Below are 22,116 nucleotides of genomic sequence, written 5' to 3' on the forward strand. Positions count from 1 at the left end.
AATATGATGTGAAGGAGAAGTTCTACACCCAATTGGATGCAGTCCTGAAAGACATACCCAAAGAAGACAATATTATTCTCCTGGGGGAATTTCAATGCCAGGATTGTAAGAGACATGGATCTCTGGCAGACTACTACTGGGAAAGGAGGAGTCAGCAACAGCAACTCCAGTGGAGTGCCCCTCCTTATAAAATGTGCAGAACACAACCTGGTCATCACGAACACCCCGTTCTGCCAGAAAAACAGATTTAAGACCTCATGGCAACATCTTCAATTGAAGCACTGGCACTTCAAAGATTATGTCACTGTCCACACTCAGGATCGGCGTGATGTTCTTCTCACACATGCAGGGACTAATGCTGATGACTGCTGGCCCGATCACCACTTCATTCGATCCACAATGGCAATTAGGATTGTCACCAAATGGAAAAGTTAGAGGAAACCGATCCAAAGAAAGATCAACGTATGAGGTTTGAAGGACCCCATCAGATAAAGTGACTTCCAGATAGCGCTCCAAAGAAAGCTGCTGATAGTACACCCTGAGAATGTGGAAGACCACTGGTATCAATTGAAAATTGCTATCACTGGAGCTCATGGAGAAGCTACTGGCTACCAGACCAGGAAACATCAGGACAGGTTTCATGAGAACAATGTGGAAATTGAATGCTTGATTGAGGCAAAAAGGAAAGACTTTAGGGCCTGCCAAAGCTACATAACCGCACAACAAAGAAAGAAGCGCATGCTAAGGCCAAGGCAGAAATGCAACATAAAACAAGGAGTCTGAAAAACCAGTGGTGGACTGAGAAAGCATGAGAACTCCAGCATCGCACAGACATCAAAGATACCAGAGGTTTCTTCAATGCTACCAAAGCTGTTTATGGAGTGAAGAAACCATTAAATCAATCCCTTGAGATCAAAGGATGGTACCCAATTCTCAAAAGACAATGAAGCCATTGCTTCTTGCTGGAAGGAGCACTACCAGGAGCTCTTGAACTGCCCCTCCACCATGGTCCTAGAATCCCTTGACCAAATCCTCGGCTACTGCCTAGAGACGATCTTGCAACACGTCCTACCCTGAGTGAGGTCCAAGCTGTCATCAAAAGCGATTAAATGCGACAAGGCAACCGGCCCAGATGGAATCCCCACCGAAGACTTCAAAGAAGGTGGACCAGTTCCACAAACAGCTCCGCCACCTGATTTTCAAGATCTGAGATAGGGAGCAGATGCCACAAGATTTCAGAGACACACTGATCGTTAGTCTTTTCAAGAAGGGCAACAAGTCAGAGTGTGGAAACTATTGTGGCATCTCCCTCCTGGCAACAGCAGGGAAAATCTTAGTCCAAATCCTCACAAACCGACTCCTGCCACTCTCAGGAGAAATTCTCCCAGAATCCCAGTGTGGCTTCCAACCGTTCTGAGGAAGAGCGAATATGATCTTCACTGCCCAGCAACGCCAAGAAAAATGTCATGAACACAACCAAACCTCACATATGAGTTTCATCCACCTGACTGAAGCATTCGACTCAGTCAATCTTAGCGCCCTGTGGACCATCCTCTCAAAGATCATCTGCCCCAAAAAATTCATTAGTCTTTTAAGGCTGCTTCACAACATGATTGCCACAGTACTGAGCAACAACGGATCCCAAAGCAATCCCTTTGAGGTCAAAACAGGAGTAAAGCAAGGCTGCCTCATTGCCCCATCACTGTTCTGCACCTTCATCACCATGACCCTTCACCTCATTGATGGCAAGCTTCCAGATGGTGTGAAGATTGCCTATAGAATGAACAGGAAGCTTCTCAATCTCAGGATACTGAAGGCTAAAAGCAAGACCTCCACAACCTCTAACATGTAGCTCCAGTACATGGATGACAATATGGTTGTTGCTCTTTCTCCCACAGCTCTTCACACCACCTTAAGTGTTCGCTGAAGCATATGAGAATCTCAGCCTCATACTGATCAAAAAGACCAAGGCGCTCCAACAACCTTCACCAACGGAGAATCTCATGCACCTTCTATTGAAGTCAATGGAGAACTGCTGGAAAACGTGGAGCACTTCCCACACCTCGGAAGTCATCTTTCCACTAAAGTCAATATTGATGTAGAAATCCAGCGTCATCTGAGCCATGCAAGCTCTGCATTCGCCTACCTGAGACAAAGTGTCTTCGAGAACCTGGACATCTACCCCAAGACAAAGCTCCTCGTATATCATGCAGTGGTTGTTCCAACACTACTATATTCATGTGAAACCTGGATGACATACAAGTGTCGTTTGAAGACACCTGAACAATATCATCAATGCTGCCTGAGGGAATCCTAAGTATCTCTTGGGAGGATAGGCACACAAACACTAGCGTCCTGGAAGAGTCAAACATAATCAGCACTGAAGCCATTATTATTCATCAACAACTTTGTTGGACTGATCATGTGGTTTGGATTCTAACCAGTGCCTCCCAAAATAGGTTCTGTTTTCTGAATTGGAGGAAGGACAGAGGAGCATTGGGGGCAAGCGGAAGAAATATAGGGACATGCTGAAGGCACACGAAAAAGTGCAGCATCAGTGTTGACACTTGGGAGAACCTTGACCAAAACCACCACCATCGGAGAACAGTAATCCGTGAGGGTGTGGCACAATTTGAGAGGTTCCAGCCACAATGATGAAGAAGGAGAGTGTCAAAAACTTGCCCGCGCCCCTTCAACAGCTACTAACACTAGCCACTTCTGTGGTAAGAGCTGCAACTCCAGAATTGGGCTGATCAGCATCAACAGACGCAGAAATAGGAGGGTGACATGAAGCTGTCCTATGCGTTATCAAGTGGCTGCCAAGAAATAAAAGGGAGCAGACATGAATGCCCCATATTGTGCTTTATCTTTTAGGACACTGATCCATAAGCATTCAAGATCATTTTTGTCTGAATTAACAGTGACTTGGAAATAGGTAATGCTGTTTTTAAAAGTGTCATTCCCTCTCTCCTTTTGCCCTCTTGATCCTTCCTAAGTAGCTTTTAATCCTTGATTTTAATATTGCAATTATGTGAATCCCACCAGGGTTCAGTAATACCAATAATATGAAATTTATGCTCATAAATGAGCATATCCAATTTTTATATGGTACCTGGGCTTCTATTATTGGTATTTAGGCAACTCAGTAATTTCTTCCTGCCCTTTGGTTCCTTGATTATTTTCTAAACATCAGTTCCTCTCTCATTTGATTTTCTCCTTTTGTTATTCATTCAACACCCTCATAACTACTCCAGCCAAACTACTCACAGAGTTTAGTTCCCCTGCTAGTCAAAAAGTTACTCCTATTTGAACAGCATTTTGTGTTAAATGGCTAAAACTAAATTTCAGGGGCAGACAGTTGGGCTGTGCCTACACTACAGAGTTGTGTCAACAGAAGGGGCCTTCTGTCAACACAACGCACGGAGCGTCCAGACACATAAGGGCTATGTCTACACTAGCACCCTCCTTTCAAAAGGGTGATGCTAATGAGACACTGGGATAAGCTAATGAGGTGCTGCAATGAATGCAGCACCTCATTAGCATAATGGCAGCCATAGCACTTCACAAGTGCCGCTTTTATTCATGCATGGCTTATCTACAGGGGGTCTTTTTTTAAAGGACACCGCAGACTTTGAAATACAGTACCTTAATTCTATTTGGTTATAGGAATAAGGGGATTTGGAAGTCTGTGGGGTCATTTCAAAAAGGACCCCGTGTAGACAAACTGCGCGTAATCGAAAGCAGCACTTTTGAAGTGCTGCAGCCACTATTATGCTAATGAGGCACTGCATATTCATCACAGCACCTTATTAGCATATCCCAAAGAGTCTCACTAGCATCCCCCTTTCGAAAGGGGGGTGTTAGTGTAGACACAGCCAAAGTGTTTTATCAACAGCATCTTGACAGAACTCTGCAGTTGTCTCAACAGTGCTGTCCCTGGAAAATTTGAGGAGTAACACTCTATTGACAGAGTTCTGTCAACATAAGTACAGTGTAAACACTTCTGTCAACAAAAGAGGCTTCCAGTTCACTGGGCAGCCCTGTTTGCACAGCTTCCAGTCAACCATTCTGTCAACAGAGGGTAGGGCAGTCTGGCTGCTCTCTATTGTCAGAGCAGATTGCTGTGTCCATCTGCTTTTGTATGTAGATGCACTCTGTTGACAGATGCTTCTACTGTAGCTGTAGGCTTGCTATTTGGCTGATATCATACTGGGCAAGTTGCTAGACATCTTTTCATTTATTGATCACAATCTATTATAATTACACCTGGCAGAATTTGATTTGTATTTTCATTTAATTCTCATTTGTTTCAGAGATTTCTTGCACGTTTTTAAAATGTGTACAGTTGTAGGACACAGGGTTGGGTTAGACATTGAGCAACGTGGAGAACAGGGCTCCTTGAACCTAAAGGAACCAAGACACCAGACTATTAAGTTCAGAAAGCTGTAGTCGCCCTGGCCCAGTGGATCAGAGATGACCAACCAAGACTGTAGAGGGGACTGAGCCATCTTTTGCAAGGGAAAGTACCCCTATGCTAAAAAGTTCCACACTGGGGATGGCTGAAAAGAGAATTGGAACGTGACTGAGAAGTTACAGAGGGCCATCTGCATGGGCAGTGACACTAGATTTCTGTGGCAAAGGCTGTGGTCCTAGAGAGAAAGAGCAGAGAGCCCCAGTCAGAACCATGAGAAGGACAAGTCCCTGGCTGCAAGGAAGCCCACCCCATTGCTGAATGACTCCTGTCCAGAGACAGAGCCATTCAAGAGTAGAGTGGGCTCCTCCAAAGCCAAGAATAGCAAACACTCCTCCTCTGCTTTCTCTCTGCAGCTTTGGGAAGGGGTCTCTGCTTTGCTGAACCAGAACCACAACTACTCCACCACCTTGTATCTTCAGGAACTGGTTGTCACTGGCCCAGCAGTTGTGCAGGGAGCCCTCTGCTGTTGTTCTTACAGCCCCACTGTCATTACAATGGTGATGCAAAGAGCTCCCTGCACAAATGCTGCACCAGTGACACAAGATGTGGAGAAGGTGGCAATCCTGACAGGGCAAAGCAGAGAATCCTTGCACTCCCAGCTGGTGAATGCAGAACCATTCGACAACCAGTAACCAGCCCCCACCCGCCCTTGCAGAAGGGAACTTGGGCTCTTCCTCCTCCACGCAGTCCTAATGGGAATCTCTGCTTTGCCCTATCCTGACTGGGCCACGGCCCCTGCTTGCAGAAATCAGGTATCACTGACTGGAGGCAACATAGGGAGCTCTGTGCAGCTGAGCAGTCAGGGAACCCCTACTCACTCCACTCAATGTGACAGGTGAAATCAATGTTTACTGACAGTTATTGATTAATATGAAATCCTACCAAAATTATTGTTCACTTACCTTCATCCTCCACACTGCTAAGGCTTTTTTCAAGTTCTGAAATCGTGTTTCTCAATTCATATACTGAGAGTTCAAGCATTTCCCTGTGACAGAGATGTTAAATGGTTATAGAACTAATCTTCTTACTAACGCAAAATCTAACTTTAATTTTATGTACAAATCAAGTGTTCTTGTGCTTATATTCCATCATATACATTGGAGACTAAGGCCAGAGGGGACCACCAGGTCATCCAGTTTTTCCTCCCTGCACATAATAGGTTACTAAACTCTATCTAGTTGCCCCAATATTGAATCCCTTAGCCCTCGCCTTGGTATGTCCTCCCCACTAGCCTTTCTGAACCCCAGTCCATGAGCTCCCAGCAACCTTGTGGGCTAGACTGTGCCCTTCCTTTGACTGCATTGGCAGGGTGGCTGCTGTGATGAAAGCAGCCTGCTGCTAGCCCTTAGTGCTGGTCAGCAGGCTGTTCTGGCATCACAGCAGCCTCTGGTGGGTAAAAGGCAGAACGGCAGCACTTCACCAAAACATATTTTCTGTAGTAATAAATTCTGCGTTACTTCTTTTTTGTTTTAACAATCCTATATGTGCACAGTGGCATGCAATTCTCCCAGGAGAAATATGTAGACAGCAGACAGATGGTGAAACTCAGGAATCTGGAGTTCCATTCCAGCTTTGGAGGGGATCCTGTGTGTTCTAAGTGGGGATAGATTCTTCTGCCCATTTTCATCAAGCTTTACTCTTTCCATCCCAGACCCTTCAACGTATCCTACTCCTGTCTCTTGTTTGTCCCAGCTTCTTGTCCCACTCCCAATCTGTTCTCCTCAGGCTTCTCATCTCCCCTATAGTATACTTACCCAGCAAATCTTAATTTCACCTATCCAGACTTCCTATCCCAGCCCCAGTCTCCTTGCCCACTATTCCCAATTCCATTCCTACAATTTATTTTGCCTACAGAGTCCCAGTCTCCCTCCCAATGCCTCGTTCAACCTAAATTTCCTCCAACCTAGTGATTTGAAAATCCTCTCCCACTGCTCTTGCCAGCTCCCATTCTCATTGGTCAGCCAGCTCCAATCCCCTTCCACCTAAATCCCATTACTGTGAGAGCCTCCAATCCCAACTTTCCCCACTCCCACTGGTTCTGTGTTCCAGCTGCTTCCCCAGACTCTCTGTGGTTCTCTCTCACTCTGCATGCGTATCAGGCAGCTTCCTTCCCTGTGCTACCTGGGCTGTCAGTCACTCAGAGCACAAACAAAACAAGGCTGTCTGCTCTCAATTCAAATATCTTGACCAAGCACAGTCAGCAGCTATGTAAAAGTGCAGCAAACATCCTGCTCAGCTCCATGCCCGAGCACACCAACACAGATGGAATTTTTGGGAAATTTAGCTGCTAAATCTCTGAGCATGTATGTATTTTTCAAAGGCTTAGAACTTGGCCAAGTGGGTGTGAACTTCATGGATGTGGCAATAGGTGCAGAAAGGTCACCTCGGCCAAACATCAAGCTCCTACTTCAAAGCATGGGGGTAGCTACTGGTACATCTAAAAGGCTGACAAAGCATTGTACCATACAGAAAGCACTTTTGTAGCCTCATTCTCTGAAGCCAGCCTCTACACTAGACCTTAAAGTTAATTATAGAGACACACTGCAGGTACAGCAGTTGCATATTTGGAACTGACTTATCTACAATGGACTGACCTGGTGGTCCTCACTGAGAAAGGTGGAGGGGAGAAATTCTCCCCTCCACCTCCCTTATTCCTGGCAAGGTTGAGGTGTACAGGCGTTGACTGCCAACCCCTATGGTTCAATTTTGCTCATCCCCACTAGGTGGGCAAAATGAAACCCAGAAGATGGACACGGCCTGCGGAATCGGGTGCCCATACTACCAGAAGGGAAAATGGGACACAGCACGGAGCTAGCCTGAGGGTCGCCCCCATACACAGGGCAGGTTGGAGCTACTCAATTAAGACGCCACCTGACGCTGGGGCGGGGGTCACAGCTCACCCAAACCCTGCCTGCCCTCCCCGCGGCTGGGGTCACGTTCCGCCACACCCCACGTTCCTGAGGCAAGGCGACGAATGCCCACTTTTGCCAAACGAACCCACCAATACACCCCGGCTCGGGCAGCCGGGCAGGGGCGGGAAGGGGACGGTCCTGGGCGCAACAGGAGGCACGGGCACCCTGCAGCCGGAGCGCCTTTCCCAAAGCAAACCGCCCCTCGCAGACACTCGGCCCCCGGCTTCAGGTGTGGCACATTCACAGGCACCTGAGAGGGGCGCTAGACTCTGGGTAACCTCCGACCAGGCAGCCCTGGCCTCAACTGCCGTGGCGCGGGGGAGCTTTTCCCTGGCGCGCCGCGCCCGCCTCACGCCGGCTGCCCGGCACTGCCGCAGGCTCCCCGCCGCCCTGGGACGGGGACTCACTTCCTCTGCGCCTCCTGCCCCAGCTCCAGCCGCAGCTGCTCGGAGCCCGGCGCGCTAGAGCCCCCGTCTTCCCCCATCGGTGCCCGCAGACCCTTGACTTGACACGACACGACACGACCCGCCCCACAGCGAGCGCGCGCCGGTCTCCTTGGAGAGCAGCGGCAGGGGGCGGGGGAAAGGGAACCGCCCAGCGAGCCGCCCCTCCGGCACACGTGACTGCGACGCCCGGTCACGTGGCGGCGGGGAGGCCCGCGCCATTCAAGCGAGGTGTTTGAGGCCGTCGGTCGGTCGGTTCCGGCCGTTGCGTTGGGTGGCTGAGCATGGCCGCGCGCGCGCCGTCTGCCGCCTCAGACGCGGCGTACGCACGGCTGGCGGCTGCGCTAGGTAATGGGAGGAGGCGCGCGAGGCAGAGTCAGCCCGGTCTGTCCTTCCCGGGAGGTCGCGGCCAACACGGTATCGCCGCCCTCATGGTGCTGCTCGGCCCCGGGGGAGGGCGAGTGGCTCGTGCTGGAGAGAGCTGAACTTCGCCGCAGGCGCCATGGTGGGGCCGGCCGAAGCAGCGGCTCTGATTGACTCCAGGGTTAGGACGGAGAGTCCCTGCTCGAGTCTGGGGCTTTACGTGCTTCTGCCCCGGGGGCTGCAACCAGGCCCTGTCCCAGTGCGGGGTGGCATAGAACCTAGGGACGCTTTAACTTCTCCTAACACAGACTAGGTGAGGGATGGGCAATAATTTTCGCAGAGGGGCCGCTGAATTTCGGTACCGCTCTAGGCCCCCCGGAAGGGGTGGGCCTACAGTGGCAAAGTGCGCGTCTGAGCACGAAAGAGGAACGCTTTGCGTGTAGGAGGTGTAGTGACACAGATTGTGCTGCAGTGTATATGTGACTCTGACAGCCTGCGTGTATGTGCTGACTGCTGCTGGGTACGTTTTGGAGAGAAGCCACTCTGTGTCCTTAATGGAGATCAGTCTTGTTCTGTACTCTTGAATCACTTCACTTACCATCCCAGCTTCAGACAGAGCAGCTCAACTTTATCTTCCGCTCCCTAGTCCCTACTCTTAAGAAATGGAGCATGGGAATACCCTGACTTCAGCATTACTCCCTCCCTCCCCACATACAAAAAGCTAGCTGGAGAACCCTAGGAGCAGCTGAACACATGCTACAACTGTAAGAGAAATGCTTGGTGAGCTGATTTTTCCCATACGTGACTGGACACTAGTTTTTCAATGGCACAGATGGATCATCTGTATAGACTGGATGAGCGCTACTGAGACTGTGCCAACAGTGCAATGTAAGGGAGGTGTGCTCTCATCATCATCAATAACTGTGGGCTCAGTACCCGTTGGTGTCTGATGCCTCTCTCACTATTTCCTTCTATCTTTCCTTATCCAGTGCAGAGTGGCTTAGTTTCTGTAGACTAGCTCCACACCAGCCTACTACAGAGGTGTGCCCTGCTGCCAGCCAATTAGGTTCTAGTTAGTTCCTCCATAGCTGTTTTTTGAATATTGTTGCCACAGAGATGGAAGATTTTACCAGGATACAATGTGAGGTCTGGAGGCACCAAACCATGTTGCAGACTTGTTTATGGCATAAAAACTTGACTGCAATTTATTTTGCAAATAAATGTCAACTATTAGACTAGGGCTATGCTGTAGTCCTAGCTTGAAGTAACTTGAACAATTTGTGGTGTGCAAATTGCATACATTATTCCACGCTACCTTATTTTGAACTTGGTGTAAGCTACAATGCATTGGGGTTAGAAATAAGGGGCTATTTCAGACTTTTCTGTAACCCTCAGTCCAAGAATGGACTAGTGCATTCAAAATTGCCCTGCTATTTCAAGCATGCTATTTGGCCACATGATTTCTATTTCAGGATACAAAATAGAAAGTGTAGCATACCCTTAGCCTTACAGAGTTTGTTGGGCTATTTCTTTAATCATATATTTGATGCCTTGCCTGCTTTGCTTTGTCTAGAGAAACTCACAAAGGAAGCAGAGTGTGTGGTAGAATACCAGAAACTAATGAGAAAGCATGATCTAGACTTGGCCCAGTTAAACAAGAGTTTTGACCAGGTAGGCCAAGATGATGTCTAAACCACACTGACTTGTGATGTGTTGTAATGGATATGCAATGTATTTTTAGCCATTTCATGATTTAGCCTTTGAAACAATGATCACTTGTTTGCTTTTTAGGGTGGGAACTGTGGCTCTGTTGCATGGATAGTGCCTCACACAGTCTTGATGTACACTTAGAGGCCTTTAGTAGTATTTGGTATTAAAGTTAGCACTGAACAAAACAGCAGTAGAATCTAAATTTAAGTGAAGCTGGAGATTGAAGAGAGCTCAGGTTAACAGCCACTAGTGAAATCTGGTATGTATTGGGTAGTATTTCTCTCATAGTTGTACTGGATTCACTCGTAGATGCAGGTGATGTGGCTTTAGATTATAGAAGCATTTTTGTATTGGCTCATGGTTCTATTTTCCAAGCCACTGTAGGCATCATTGCCTCTAACGTTCCAAGAGGAACAAGTAACTAGATTCTTCTCTGTGTTGTGGTAAAGAACTGCCACTGCGCATAGACTCTGCTCCTAAGCAAAACCATCTAAAAGCTATAAGGAAAAATAAAAGCAAGTGTTCCAGTTAACAGAAACTGGGCTTGTTCGCATTCACTGTTAAATTGGTACTTGGACTTGAAAGTCAGTTATATTGCAGACGAGAACAGCATCAGTTTTAATTACAGGTGCAAATGAAATGTAGCACTGTTCAAAATCCTCAGTAACAAATTAGACAAATTGTATGGTAGCTGCATTTAAAAATAGTAGTTCCTGCCCTCTTTACATTGAATACTTTCTGAACATTAGATTTTTAAATGGGAAAGAACACAGTGGACAAAAAGAAAGTTTTAAGTATGGCTAAGTGACTCAGACCTAATTAAAATTCAGTGTCAGGATTCACTACAGTAAACCTTAAGTAGAGCAGTAGGCTAAAAAGAAGAGGCAGACTCAAAAGGACTAGGTTGTGTCTACACTAGGAACTAACTTGAAAGTTAAGCACGACATTGAAGTAGCCAGCAGAGAGTATACACACATTCCGTGACTTTGAAGTTAGGGAACCCAACTTCAAAGTCCTTACTCCCAGGAATAGAGTAGTGTCCTGTTTCAAAGTTATTTTTCTAGTGTAGACACAGCCTTAAGTTGGAATATGGTAATGTAACTAGACAAGTACCATCGCTTAGTTTTACAGAACAGCAAAAATGTAGCACTTTAAAGACTTTGATTTATTTGGTGATGAACTTTTGTAGGACAGACCCACTTCATCAATTTCATTTCCAATAGACTGCCATAAATAGACGACTGCCCCCCCCCCAAAAAAAAATCAAAAAATGACAAAGTATATAGGACTGAAGGAGGGGGACAGGGATGTTGTCCTATACTTTGTCCTATGCACTTGTCAGTTTTTATTGCAATTTTTTAAGTCAAGTATATAGGACAAAGTACAGGACAACATCCCTGTCCCCCTCCTTCAGTCCTATATACTTTGTTTTTTTTCTGTCCTCTGTATTTATGGCAGTCTATTGGAAATGAGATTGAGCTGATGAAGTGGGTCTGTCCCACAAAAGCTCATCACCAAATAAATCATTTTGTTTTGTTGGAGTACAGACTAACACTACTTCTGCTAGTAAGTTTTAATATTTTAAAAGGGACTACATCTTATAAGATACCTGAATCCTGCCGAAGTCACGGCTATGAAAAATGGATCATACGCTATGAAATCTGATTTTCCTCTGTGGAATTTGGCTAGTGTAAGGGAGACCAGATTTCAGAGTTGGGCAGACAGCAGTCGCTGCCAGTCTGGAGTTTTGAAGGCAGTGGCACTGCCATCAGCACTGCAGAAGAGAGGTAGCCAGAGAGGGGGAGAGGTTGTCACTCTTGCAGACAGGAGCAGGACTGACCTTACAACGGTGTGAGTAGATAAATGGTAGGGCCCTAGGGCTGTCACTCCCCTCCCCTATGCAGCCAGCTCAATGCATCTTTAACTTAAGTACTGGGCTTCAGCTGCTCTTCCTGGATGAGCAGGGGAGGGACAGAGCTTCAGCTGCACATGCCAAGCTTGTAGATGGGACAGACCCTTGCTGTGAAATCTCCCCTATCTGTAGGAAGCACTTGGTCTCCTGGCTGGGAATCTAGCTCTGAAGAAAGCGTCACCATCAGCAGCAGCACAGAAGTCAGCATGGCATGGTATTGCCATCCTAACTGGGGCTTGTACTGTCAGAGCTTGCTGGATGGCCAGTTCTAAAGGCAGCAACAAAGTTGTAAGGTTGGAATTTTGTGTTAGGACCCCACCCCTCAGTTACAATATTGTAAAATTTCAGATTTAAATATATATTTCAGTTTGATCTTGAAAGTCTGATAAAGAAATTGACCAAAACAGACTGAATTTGATAGGGTACTGCTTGTACTCATTAATATTTAATAGGAATCTTAATCACACAAAAGTGAAGATAAAGTTGGCTCGGAAATAGAATACAGTGTGTGGGAAGAAAATGAATTTATATAGAGAATTGAGTCTAAAAATTAGGGTACACCCTTTTCCAGGTGTCCCTAAACCTCCAACTGCTAGAAGTTGGATTGGCTGAAAAGAATGGAACACTTGAAATGGCCTTGTCTGTTCCCTTTGAAGCGTCTGGCACGGACTACTATACAGACAGTTTACTGGGCTAAATGGACCATTGCTTTTGGATAAGTTAAAAGAAATAAACATCTAGATCTGCAATCAAATAGCACGAGGAGCCATTTTTTTCAAATTCAGTTACAAAACCAGTACTTTAAAAGCTGCAGTCAATCTGAATACAAGACAGTCCTTAATAATGTCAAGCCATACTTTAAACCCCTATTTTAACAGGGCACACAGATACATGTGTGCACACTGATTTGCACGAGTTTGAAAGTAATTTAAACTTTCTATGCCCATATCCGCCACAAACCCAGAATAAACCTACATCATCTGATGAGTTCCTCCAGCTGTGTGCATGTGTTGCCTCTGCTTCCTCCCACCCGCACCCACCTCCTTCTCAGTGGAGCTGTGTGGCTCCAGCAGGGGCATACTCAGTCACCTCTCCTCCTTACTTTCCCACCTACTGTGCAGGCAGCTCCCTGCTTTGCTGTTGCTGAAATAATGGAACTAAATGTAATTAGTTTAACAACTGGATCCCTCCTGCCAACTGTTAAGTCAATAAAATTTAGTTCCATTATTTCAGCCACTGCAAGGCAGGGAGCTGCAAAAGGAGTCTGCGGAAGTGGGACCCAGAGCTGTAAGTGACTCCTTAAAGAGTCGCAGGTCACTGACCCCTAAGCTACTCGTTCTGCCTGATCGTTACAGATTATTTGAATTAAGCATGGTTTGCTTGTTCTTGAAGCAGCAAATACTAGGTAGAGACAAAATTGGATTAGTCTACACAAGAATTAATTTAGCCATATAGCTATAGTTGAAGATTTACCCAGAACTGCTTGGTCCTTAACTAAATTTTTTTGTCATTTGAAACCACCGTCTAGGGAGGGGCTAGGATGATGGGTTGCTATGCAGTCTGGATTTGGGAGAATGGACAACCCCAAACCTCTCACTGCATCATCTTGGGGCTAAGTGAGAGGTATCTGTTCATGTCCATTGCAGCATGTACAGCTGGGGGACAGACAGACCACACATGCAAACTCTCTCAAATAGTAAATAGCTGTTCCCTTCTCCACCCCTGCTGGTGCTATAACTGTCCTGGTCCTCACGTCTAGCCTCTAGCTGCCCCCCATACTCATTATACAGTATAAACATCCCTGCTAGCAGAGCCCTCCCTTTCCATTTTAAGAGAAAAATTCTAGGCACATCGTGTTCTGGCGCAACCAAACCTCTACCTTGCTTTAAGTTGTAAGAAGCTGCATACCAAACTTGGTGGTCTTAGCTCTTACAGTTCGGGCAGAGTTCTTGAACAGATACTAACAGATAAACTCCCAAATACAAAGAATATTGGTAAATCTTTTTGCTGGGAAGAGATTATACTGGGCCAGTGAAAAAAAAATAAACTACAACCACAAATCACTTATGCCTTTATCTATACCAGGGTACTTACCAATAAAGAAATCATGATAAAACACCACCCTGCTCCTAACAGACACTACTTTACCAGCAAAACTTGGTAGTGTAGACCTTGGGGGTAGGTTATGCTCTACCACTGTCGCTTCAGAGAAAAAAAAATCCCAAATTTACTTTTCTTGAAACAGGAAATACAAACAGTATGCTACATCCATAATAATGCTAATCACACAGCTCAGTTCCATTTTATTTATGGTTTCAATTCCATAACACACTCTAGGGATCACAGGTCAAGTCATTAGTCTCTTGGCTTTATGTGTTTTGCCATCATCAACTATAAGGGTGTAAGCGTCATACAAATACACTACCTTCTACTAATCCATTAGTATATACTTAAGATTGCATTTTACACAGAAGTCAGTTGTCATTTCCTGCAATTAATGTTAGACAACTGATAAGTATCATTTTGTTTCTTCTACAGGTTCAATCAAGACTGGAACGTATAGCAGCTGTGAAACCCAGTAATGAATTTTTCAGTCAGTAGCAGAGAACGTCCGGAGTTTCTCATACATACCACATTCTACAAAGATGTAGAACACAAAATGTACAAGAAACGTCAAGACAGTTCATGTTGGAGTAGAAACTAGGCAAAAAGTAAAATCAGCAAAGCAGCCATGTACATAGTACGTTCATTTGGATACTTTTTGTGTTTATGTCCATGCAAACCTGCCCTTATCAAGGCTGAAAGCTCCTTTTAATCACTGTGGACATTTAATACTAGATTCTGAAGTAGACGGAAGCTAATATTTAACATTTCAAAATATCTTGATATTCCATTAGAGGGCAGCAATACTCTGCTACAATAAATTACAAATATTTCAAATGTAGACTGAAAACAGTGTATAAATGTCTATAGAACAGCTTTTCCTGACATGAGTCTCAGCCTCATCTTCACAGGAACACAGTGTTTTTTTTCTTGCAACTCTGGATTACTTTTTCTGCCCCCCTCTCCCTTCACTCCTTGATGAAAACCCAGATTTCACAGAATTTTTTCACTCCCTAACTTGAACATTTTGATTTGAGGTGTTTCTCTTGTAGGGAGAGTACTCATCACCTTAATAAAAGTGATCTAAGTCTCTTGTTTGTATAAATATTTGTTCTGAAAAGCATTCTGCTTTAAGGAGGGATGCCACTTGAGGCACTCTCATTTCCTTTATGATTATTTTGGTCATTAGCTCAGCTAGTATTTAAAGTGTTAGCTATCCTGAAGGAATTCCTCTAGTCTTTGAAACAGAAATAATAGAACCCAAAACTAATTTTAGTGCATATAATTAGGTAAGACAGTTCTACCTTGGTAAATTCATTTTAACCATAATTAAGAGTAATTAACTATAAACCTTAAGTTAGATTTAGTCTAAAAACCATTTCTTTACAGTGTTACAAAAATACATTAGACAAACTCATTTTTCCCCATTAATGTTACTGTTCTATTTTGCAGTTTTGAAAAATAGTGGTTTTGAATTCAGATTATGGAGATGATTTTTCGTCCATGTGTACAATGTGTAATTCTGAATCTTTACCCTTACGGTGGAGAGGTTGATGCATGACTGATTACAGAAGTGCTAGAGGAAGAGTATTTTCAACCCAGAAAAAAAACTAGTTTTCTCAAGTATGTAAAGAATTAGTTTGTGACAAAGATTATTGGTAAAATACTTATAGGCTATCCTTATCCCATTAGTTGAAAATGGTAAGTTACATCCATACTGTGAGGTTTTGGAAAATTAACTCAGTGTTTCATCTTCCATCCTTTTTCTCCTTCTTTTCTAGTACTTTATATTCATCTAGCACAGCATAACCAGTCTCTTTAGCAGTTTTCTTCACTATAGCTTTGATACCTATATTGTCAATGTTAAATGCTGTCACGCCAACATTGATTGCAGAATTCATAGCGTTGTCTGTCGCAAAGCCTGCATCATCACCATATCTGAAGAAACATATTTGTAGATATGAACATACAACTGAAAGTTTAATACAAGTGAAGTCACTTATTCATTTTTCCTCGTGAGCAAACCCTTGTTCCCCACACCCACATTATAAATCTGGTTCAGTACATGGTCTTCGCAACATACAGCTACTATGGATTGTAGCAACTCACTCTAGAAGTCTTCATGCCCAAAGCAAGGGTTATGCATAGCACAAAGAAAGAACCTAGGTCAAGTTTAGCAAGACTAAATATTTAAACTGGTGAATTATGGCTGCTAATCTGTCACAAATCTTATTAATCCCCAACTTTCTTTAAGTGGCAGAACAACTATTGCTCTGTTCTTTTCCTCTTCTCCAGTAATTAGGTATGAATGGGGCATGGAGGAGAATCTGCTGCCCCTTTACAGGTGTAAACTGAAGGCAGAACAATGGGAAGAGAAGTTTTACTAGCTGGGGAGCATCACTCAGTAGGTCTCTCTATGCAGTTTCCTGGTATCAGAAGATCCTGGGAAGGGGAGGTACCAGTCCACTACTCAAGCACATGTCTCAGTCATGGGCTGCATGCTAGGTCCTTTACAGTGCTTCTGTAACCTAAAGGGGCAGATAAGCAACCAGATCTCCACCTGTATAAAATTCAACAGCCTACAGCCTGCATAACACATCCTTATATTGGACCAGCACAGGGGACTGGACAGAGTGACCCAGGTGTTCCAAACTGTCATATAGCCCCTTGGGACTAGCCTTATAGCCATGCATAAATTAAGAGCAAGCCAAAGTCTTGGTTACCCCAGAATCCCAGCAGTGCTAAGCCATCTTTGCTGCATCTGCTGAGCTAGGAGTCAGGGCCATAGTTTTTTGTTGCATTAGGCTGTCCAATGTCTAAAAGCTCTCCAGTATATGTTTTTGGGAGGACAGAGGTAATGTGTAAGGAGAACCAAAAATCTCGATTCTTATCGAATACTAAAAGACCAACCCATGCTACTAAGGGGCTGGACGAAACACTGAAATGAAACAGGAAAAAAAACTCAATATTCACTGACAGAGTAGCAGCCTTAATTATGATTACAGTCTAATTTGTAGATTACATAATTAATTGCCAGCAAAAATGAGTAAGCATTTGCCAGTGTGATTAGTTATTTCCACTCTTGATACACTAATTTTGCTGTAGCATCACTGACAGGTGGTTGCACTGACAACAGAATTTTGGTCTATCCAGTACCAAATTATGAAATCAATTTAGCTTTCTTGCTAAGTCCTAAACATAAGATTTGACAAATCGATTCTTCACCATGTTCAGGATCTTATACAGTGTCTCAACTGGGAGGGTGTGTACTGAGATACACTCAGACACTAGAATGATGGACGCTACTAGTATGAGAATTTAGAGGCCACTTACTTCACTTGCACCCAGACAGAGCTTACTAGTTATGCAGTTACATTAAAGTCTTGTGCACCTTTAGCTTGGTGGAAACGTGACAGTGTTATTTTGATGTCCATTATGCTAAGTTGTACTGCTGACTTACAGAAAATAATTCTGGCTTAAGATGAAACCAACTTAAAAATCTCTTGTAAGATTGTAAAACCTGCCAGGATACAACCAAATGAAAGATGGGGGGAATCATCAATGATCAAATACTGTAACTTTTAGTAAACTGCAAACTTTACTTATTGCTTGTCATTCTTAGTGGCTGCTGACATCTGATTTCCATATCTAAAATAAAAAGTGTTAACATGGTTTTAAACGGCAGCAGAATACTAATACAGCTCCTCCAGCTACTTCTTATAGGCTGAACCTCTCTAGTATGGAACCTTCGGACTTGAGCGGTGCCAAATGAGAGAATTTGCCAAACAGCGAGGGGTCAATATTGTCTAGCAGCATTACCAACACTCCCAGAGCAAACTGAGCTCTTAGAAAATATTTAGGGGAAAATTACAGCTGAACACCACACAGCCAGGACTAATAACTATAAACAAAATTTTATGGGACCACAGGAATCTTGGCCACACCCCTAAATGGTCATCCCGCTAACTAAAATCATGCCAGGTTATGGATGTTGCCAGACTAGAGAAGTTCAACCTGTATTAGAAAGATACCACTAGACAGCCAGATAACACAAGTGGTGCAGCTTTCATTAGTCAGGACTTTTTTAAAAATGACATACAAAGTGAATACACAATAAAAGCCCCGATGAGACAGCTTTTTACTTCTATCTTCAAGCATGTGTCTCAGACATGCCCATCAGTAGATCTGCAAATAGCAATATATGCTAATATTTCAACCAAAGCTTTTGTAGATATGTATAAAAAGATTACTTCATTCGACAGGGTGGGGAGTACAGAAAGCTTATTTTACAAGAGAAAAATGTTACGGGTAAAGCTAATGATTTTCTTTCCATGCTATCTGCAAGCACTCTGCCAGCCCAATGTAAGACTTCATATATATTTTTTTCAGTTGCTTATAAAAAAGGACCCCCACCAGCCTGCTCGCTATTTCCCAAAAAGCATTCACAGTTTCCAGTCTGAAATATACCACCCAGGAACTTAGATTTCTCACGGGTGATCTCTACTCCACCTTGTTTGACTACTGATTACTTTATCTGCTTCTCTTTGTGCTCTCCCGATCTGTTTGCATGTACATGTACCACTTTTACCTTGTTGTTGCTATGGCATCCATCACTGACTCCATTGGCTTAAGTACGGTTACTGAGCCTCTGGCTAAGTCTACACTATGAGACATAAAACCTATATTAATTTGATTTTTAAGTCGAATTCATAAATTTGATTTTAACTATCCTCATGTCCCCAGGCGTTCCTCACAATGTTGACTTATTGCTGCCACACTCAATCAGCAAACAACTTGCAGGAGTGCATTGTGGGAACCTATCCCACAGTTCCCTCATCCCTGTAGCATTCTGGGTATATTCGCTTGTCTTTGACATCATCTTCTCACACTGCATTGTCCTCATTCCCTGCCCATGTTAAGCAAACATCCATTTTTCCAGGCAGAAGGAAGGAAAAGGAGGGCATCAACAAGAATGGCAAAGTTAACAAATCTCTTTTTTCTGTAACATAATTATCAAGGATTTTGTTTAAAAACAAAAAAAAAAAAAAAACAGCAAGTGTGGGTCTTCTCAACTGGCCACCTACTGACTGTCCCCCCCGACCCCTTGATTGCATCTGATCCCTGAAAATAACACAGGGACAATGAAGAGTTTGAAAAAAGAGTTGATAGTAAAGTTTTTGAAAGAGTTGCTGAGGGGAGGGAATTTGGCTTCCCAGTTCATTATACTGCTTCTCTGCACAGTCTGTATTCTCAACTGGCCCTCCACCCATTGTTCCCTACATGAAAGGGTGCAAAGTTAAAGGAGGATAGAAAAGGCCAGGAAAAAATATTTTTGTCTTCCCTCTTCACTACACAGAAATTGCAAATATGGGGGTGGCAGTGAAATCTCATACACTGAAATTATAACAGAAACAGGAATCTCAACCAGCCCTCCATACACTGTTCCCTATTTTTTTTGGGAGGGGTGGGGGAGTGTCAAAACATGAAGAAAGACGGTAAGAAAGCTTAGGGAAAAAAGATTTTATAACTGAAGTATCACTGGTTTTGCAAAAAGCAGCAGGTGTCTCCAACGGGCAGCAAGCCCCTGAAAATATTTTTAGCTGGGAGGTTGGGCAGGGAGGGGTGGATTGTGGCGGCAAAGCTGGTTGAAATGTTCCCCTTCCCCTGGAAATCTTAGTGGCCGGGGGAGAGACTTCCCCCCAGCAGCAGAAAGACCCTGAAAAAAAATTTTTTGGGGGGTGGGGCTGAAGTAGTCACGCAATGCGGCAGCAAGCCACCAAAAATCTTTCCTGCCTTTGGAGCCCTAACCGGGAGCAAGCTAAGACATGGTGCTGCCTGGCGGCATGGTCAACACTGAATGGCAGGCACGTCCTATTGGATCGTGGGCTACCGAGGTGATGTGTCAGCACAGGAAAGACTTCCGACTGTGTGCTGCCCGTGGGGGAGGGAGAAGGGTCTACGCACAAATGTAAACTGCCGAGTAGTTTCTCGGCCTCTCACGCAAGCATGACCCCCACCACAGCCTTCCTGTCACATGGGGCAGTGAAGCAGTAGTAGGTGCCAGGCCGTGCAGAAAAGAATACCAGGTGTAGAGACAGAACTGTGAACTCCATGCTGGGGCTGTTTGTAATGGGTAGGTGCGCTCACAGCACTAATATCAAAGAAAAAGATTTCTCAGGCGCTCATACAAACAAGAGCCCACAGCCACATGCTTCCTGGTCCCAATTTGAAATTAAAAGTCTTCCTGTTCCAGCGCACTTGGAGAGCAGCAGCCAGAGCAGAGCACTGTGGGTTATGTACGGGACACCGCTGGAAGCTAATAACTTCTATTTTAAGATGTGGCACTTCCACCCTTGTCTTTAATCAAACTTGAATTCGAGCTAGAAGCTACACCCACCAAGTTCCGACAATATTACGATATTGATACTATATCCATATTAGTGATCCCTAAAAATCAAGCTAATGGTATTTACAGTGAGGACAGTGACAATTTAATATAGATCTTACTACCTTAAATTCGAATTTCTCTCATAGTGTAGATGTAGCTTTCAAGTTCTGATTGTGTTTTTCAGATCACCACATGCACCCTTTCACCTCTACCATCATTTTTTCCCCAACATTTCTTTTCATATATCCCAATTTGTAATTTTCTGATCTGTTCACAATTTTTAGCATCTTCTTTCTTCGCATTACAGAATACAATATGCTCTTAAATCTCGATATGCTGCCCACCCCTAGATGTTGCCAGAGAGAAGTATTAACCAACCTCAACTTTCAATACTTTGCTCAGTATCTACTGTGAAGGCTTGTTTTAAGTTTGCTTCTGTAACACCCCGTTTATATCCTCCTTTGCACCTATTTGTAGATGAAACACTTCTCTTGTACACTGGATTAACAAATCTTCAGATGAAGATCACAAACTGGTAAATTAACACAGTGAAGAGTCAAACAAGAGAAGTGATTAAAAGTAAAGTATTTTATCTAAGCACGAATTCTTTAAAATAATGATATTGATATACACATGAAAATCTGAATGGGATTTCTACCTCCATATCTCAAAGATGTACTAATTTAGACCACAGAGCAAAAAAAATAAATATTTGTCAGGGACATTTACTCAGTTACATAATCAATTTTAGAAAGAGGGCATGCCTGTCACTGTTCACTTACAAGAAAATAAATTTATTTTATACCTAGTGCAAAGAGATTTTATTCTGTACAGGAAGGCTTCTATAAGTTTGTAAAATCTAGAGGTTTAGTTAGTAGGCATATGTTTGCTATAGTTCATCTATAATCCTAGATTATGGGTGGTAAACCAGTTACAAACCTGATAAAAATTTAACTTACTTGTGCTTGACAGTGTGAACAGTCTCTGTTGAAACACTTGTAGCAATGCATTTTGCTGCACATTCCAAACCTTGCCATATTGTTGAAAAGCCTGTAAAATATAAATCAGTTTACATTAAGACAAACCTTGGCAAAATGAGAGTTTATGCAGCTTACAGAATGTATTTAGAAGTCTTTATGTTACCTTGAATTCCACTTGCTGCTACAACCATGGCACCATCAAAAGTGGACTTTCCATCTTTGTCTTTCTTAAGGGAGTCTGGGACCAATTTACTCCCATGCTTCTTCACATGTGGGGCTAATTCCTTTCCAACAGCGCTTGCAATGGAACAAACCCCTTCAACTAACAAAAAAGTATTCAGATTTAATCTCTTAACTTCTTGTTAAATTGAAGAAAAAAGATGGGTGATTCATTAAAACTTCCATTGAATCTACTAAGAATCTACTGCAATTTTATTCTATTAATGAGAAAGCAAGATTTCTAAATTCATATTTAGGCACCTAAATAGAATTGGTCCAGTTTTCCAAGATGCTGGGCAGCCCTGGCTCCCATTAGAAGAAAGGAAAGATGGTCTTGTGGTTAAGACACTGGATTTGAAATCAAGATGCAGATCAATTTTTTAATTCTGCCATGGGGCAGGTCTATACTACTATTTATGTGGACATAATTCATGTTCTTCAAGGGGGTGTGAAAAAAACACTTCTTCGTGATGCAAGTTTCACCAACTTAAGTGCTAGTGTGGACAATGCAACATTGGCAGGAGACATAATTATTGCCTCTTGCAGATGTGTGGTAATTCTGACAGGACCCCAGACAGTGCAGCTGTGATTATGTTACACTTCTAGGGTAGA

The 22,116-nt window shown here is 43.7% G+C and overlaps 2 protein-coding genes across 13 annotated transcripts in view; both read right to left on the bottom strand.

The window, feature by feature from the left end:
• CCDC169 (coiled-coil domain containing 169) overlaps nucleotides 1-7,969 on the bottom strand; it is an 86,582-nt gene extending 78,613 nt beyond the window's left edge. For 2 of the 5 annotated variants that reach the window (XR_012644338.1, XM_074986654.1), the window contains exons 1-2: nucleotides 7,794-7,924; nucleotides 5,377-5,459 (exon numbers count right to left, since the gene is read on the bottom strand). Coding sequence is in view for 2 of the 5 variants with exons in the window: in XM_074986654.1 (XP_074842755.1) it covers nucleotides 5,377-5,459; nucleotides 7,794-7,870 (160 nt within the window). In the remaining 3 variants the exon portion in view is untranslated. Of the gene's footprint in view, nucleotides 1-5,376; nucleotides 5,460-7,793 lie in introns of all 5 variants that reach the window. The other 3 variants (XR_012644353.1, XR_012644351.1, XM_074986664.1) reach the window with 3 other exon arrangements.
• A 4,246-nt stretch (nucleotides 7,970-12,215) lies between these two features.
• The window catches only part of SPART (spartin), a 36,744-nt gene continuing 26,843 nt past the window's right edge, over nucleotides 12,216-22,116 (bottom strand). For 3 of the 8 annotated variants that reach the window (XM_074986591.1, XM_074986582.1, XM_074986599.1), the window contains exons 7-9: nucleotides 21,449-21,607; nucleotides 21,265-21,355; nucleotides 12,217-15,855 (exon numbers count right to left, since the gene is read on the bottom strand). In XM_074986591.1, the coding sequence (XP_074842692.1) occupies nucleotides 15,666-15,855; nucleotides 21,265-21,355; nucleotides 21,449-21,607 (440 nt within the window). In that variant the 3' untranslated portion in view covers nucleotides 12,217-15,665. Of the gene's footprint in view, nucleotides 17,438-17,519; nucleotides 17,566-20,699; nucleotides 20,838-21,264; nucleotides 21,356-21,448; nucleotides 21,608-22,116 lie in introns of those variants that run through there. The other 5 variants (XM_074986616.1, XM_074986609.1, XM_074986623.1 and 2 more) reach the window with 4 other exon arrangements.

The sequence above is a fragment of the Carettochelys insculpta genome, chromosome 1 (assembly GCF_033958435.1).
Source record: "Carettochelys insculpta isolate YL-2023 chromosome 1, ASM3395843v1, whole genome shotgun sequence".
Lineage (NCBI taxonomy): Eukaryota > Metazoa > Chordata > Testudines > Carettochelyidae > Carettochelys > Carettochelys insculpta.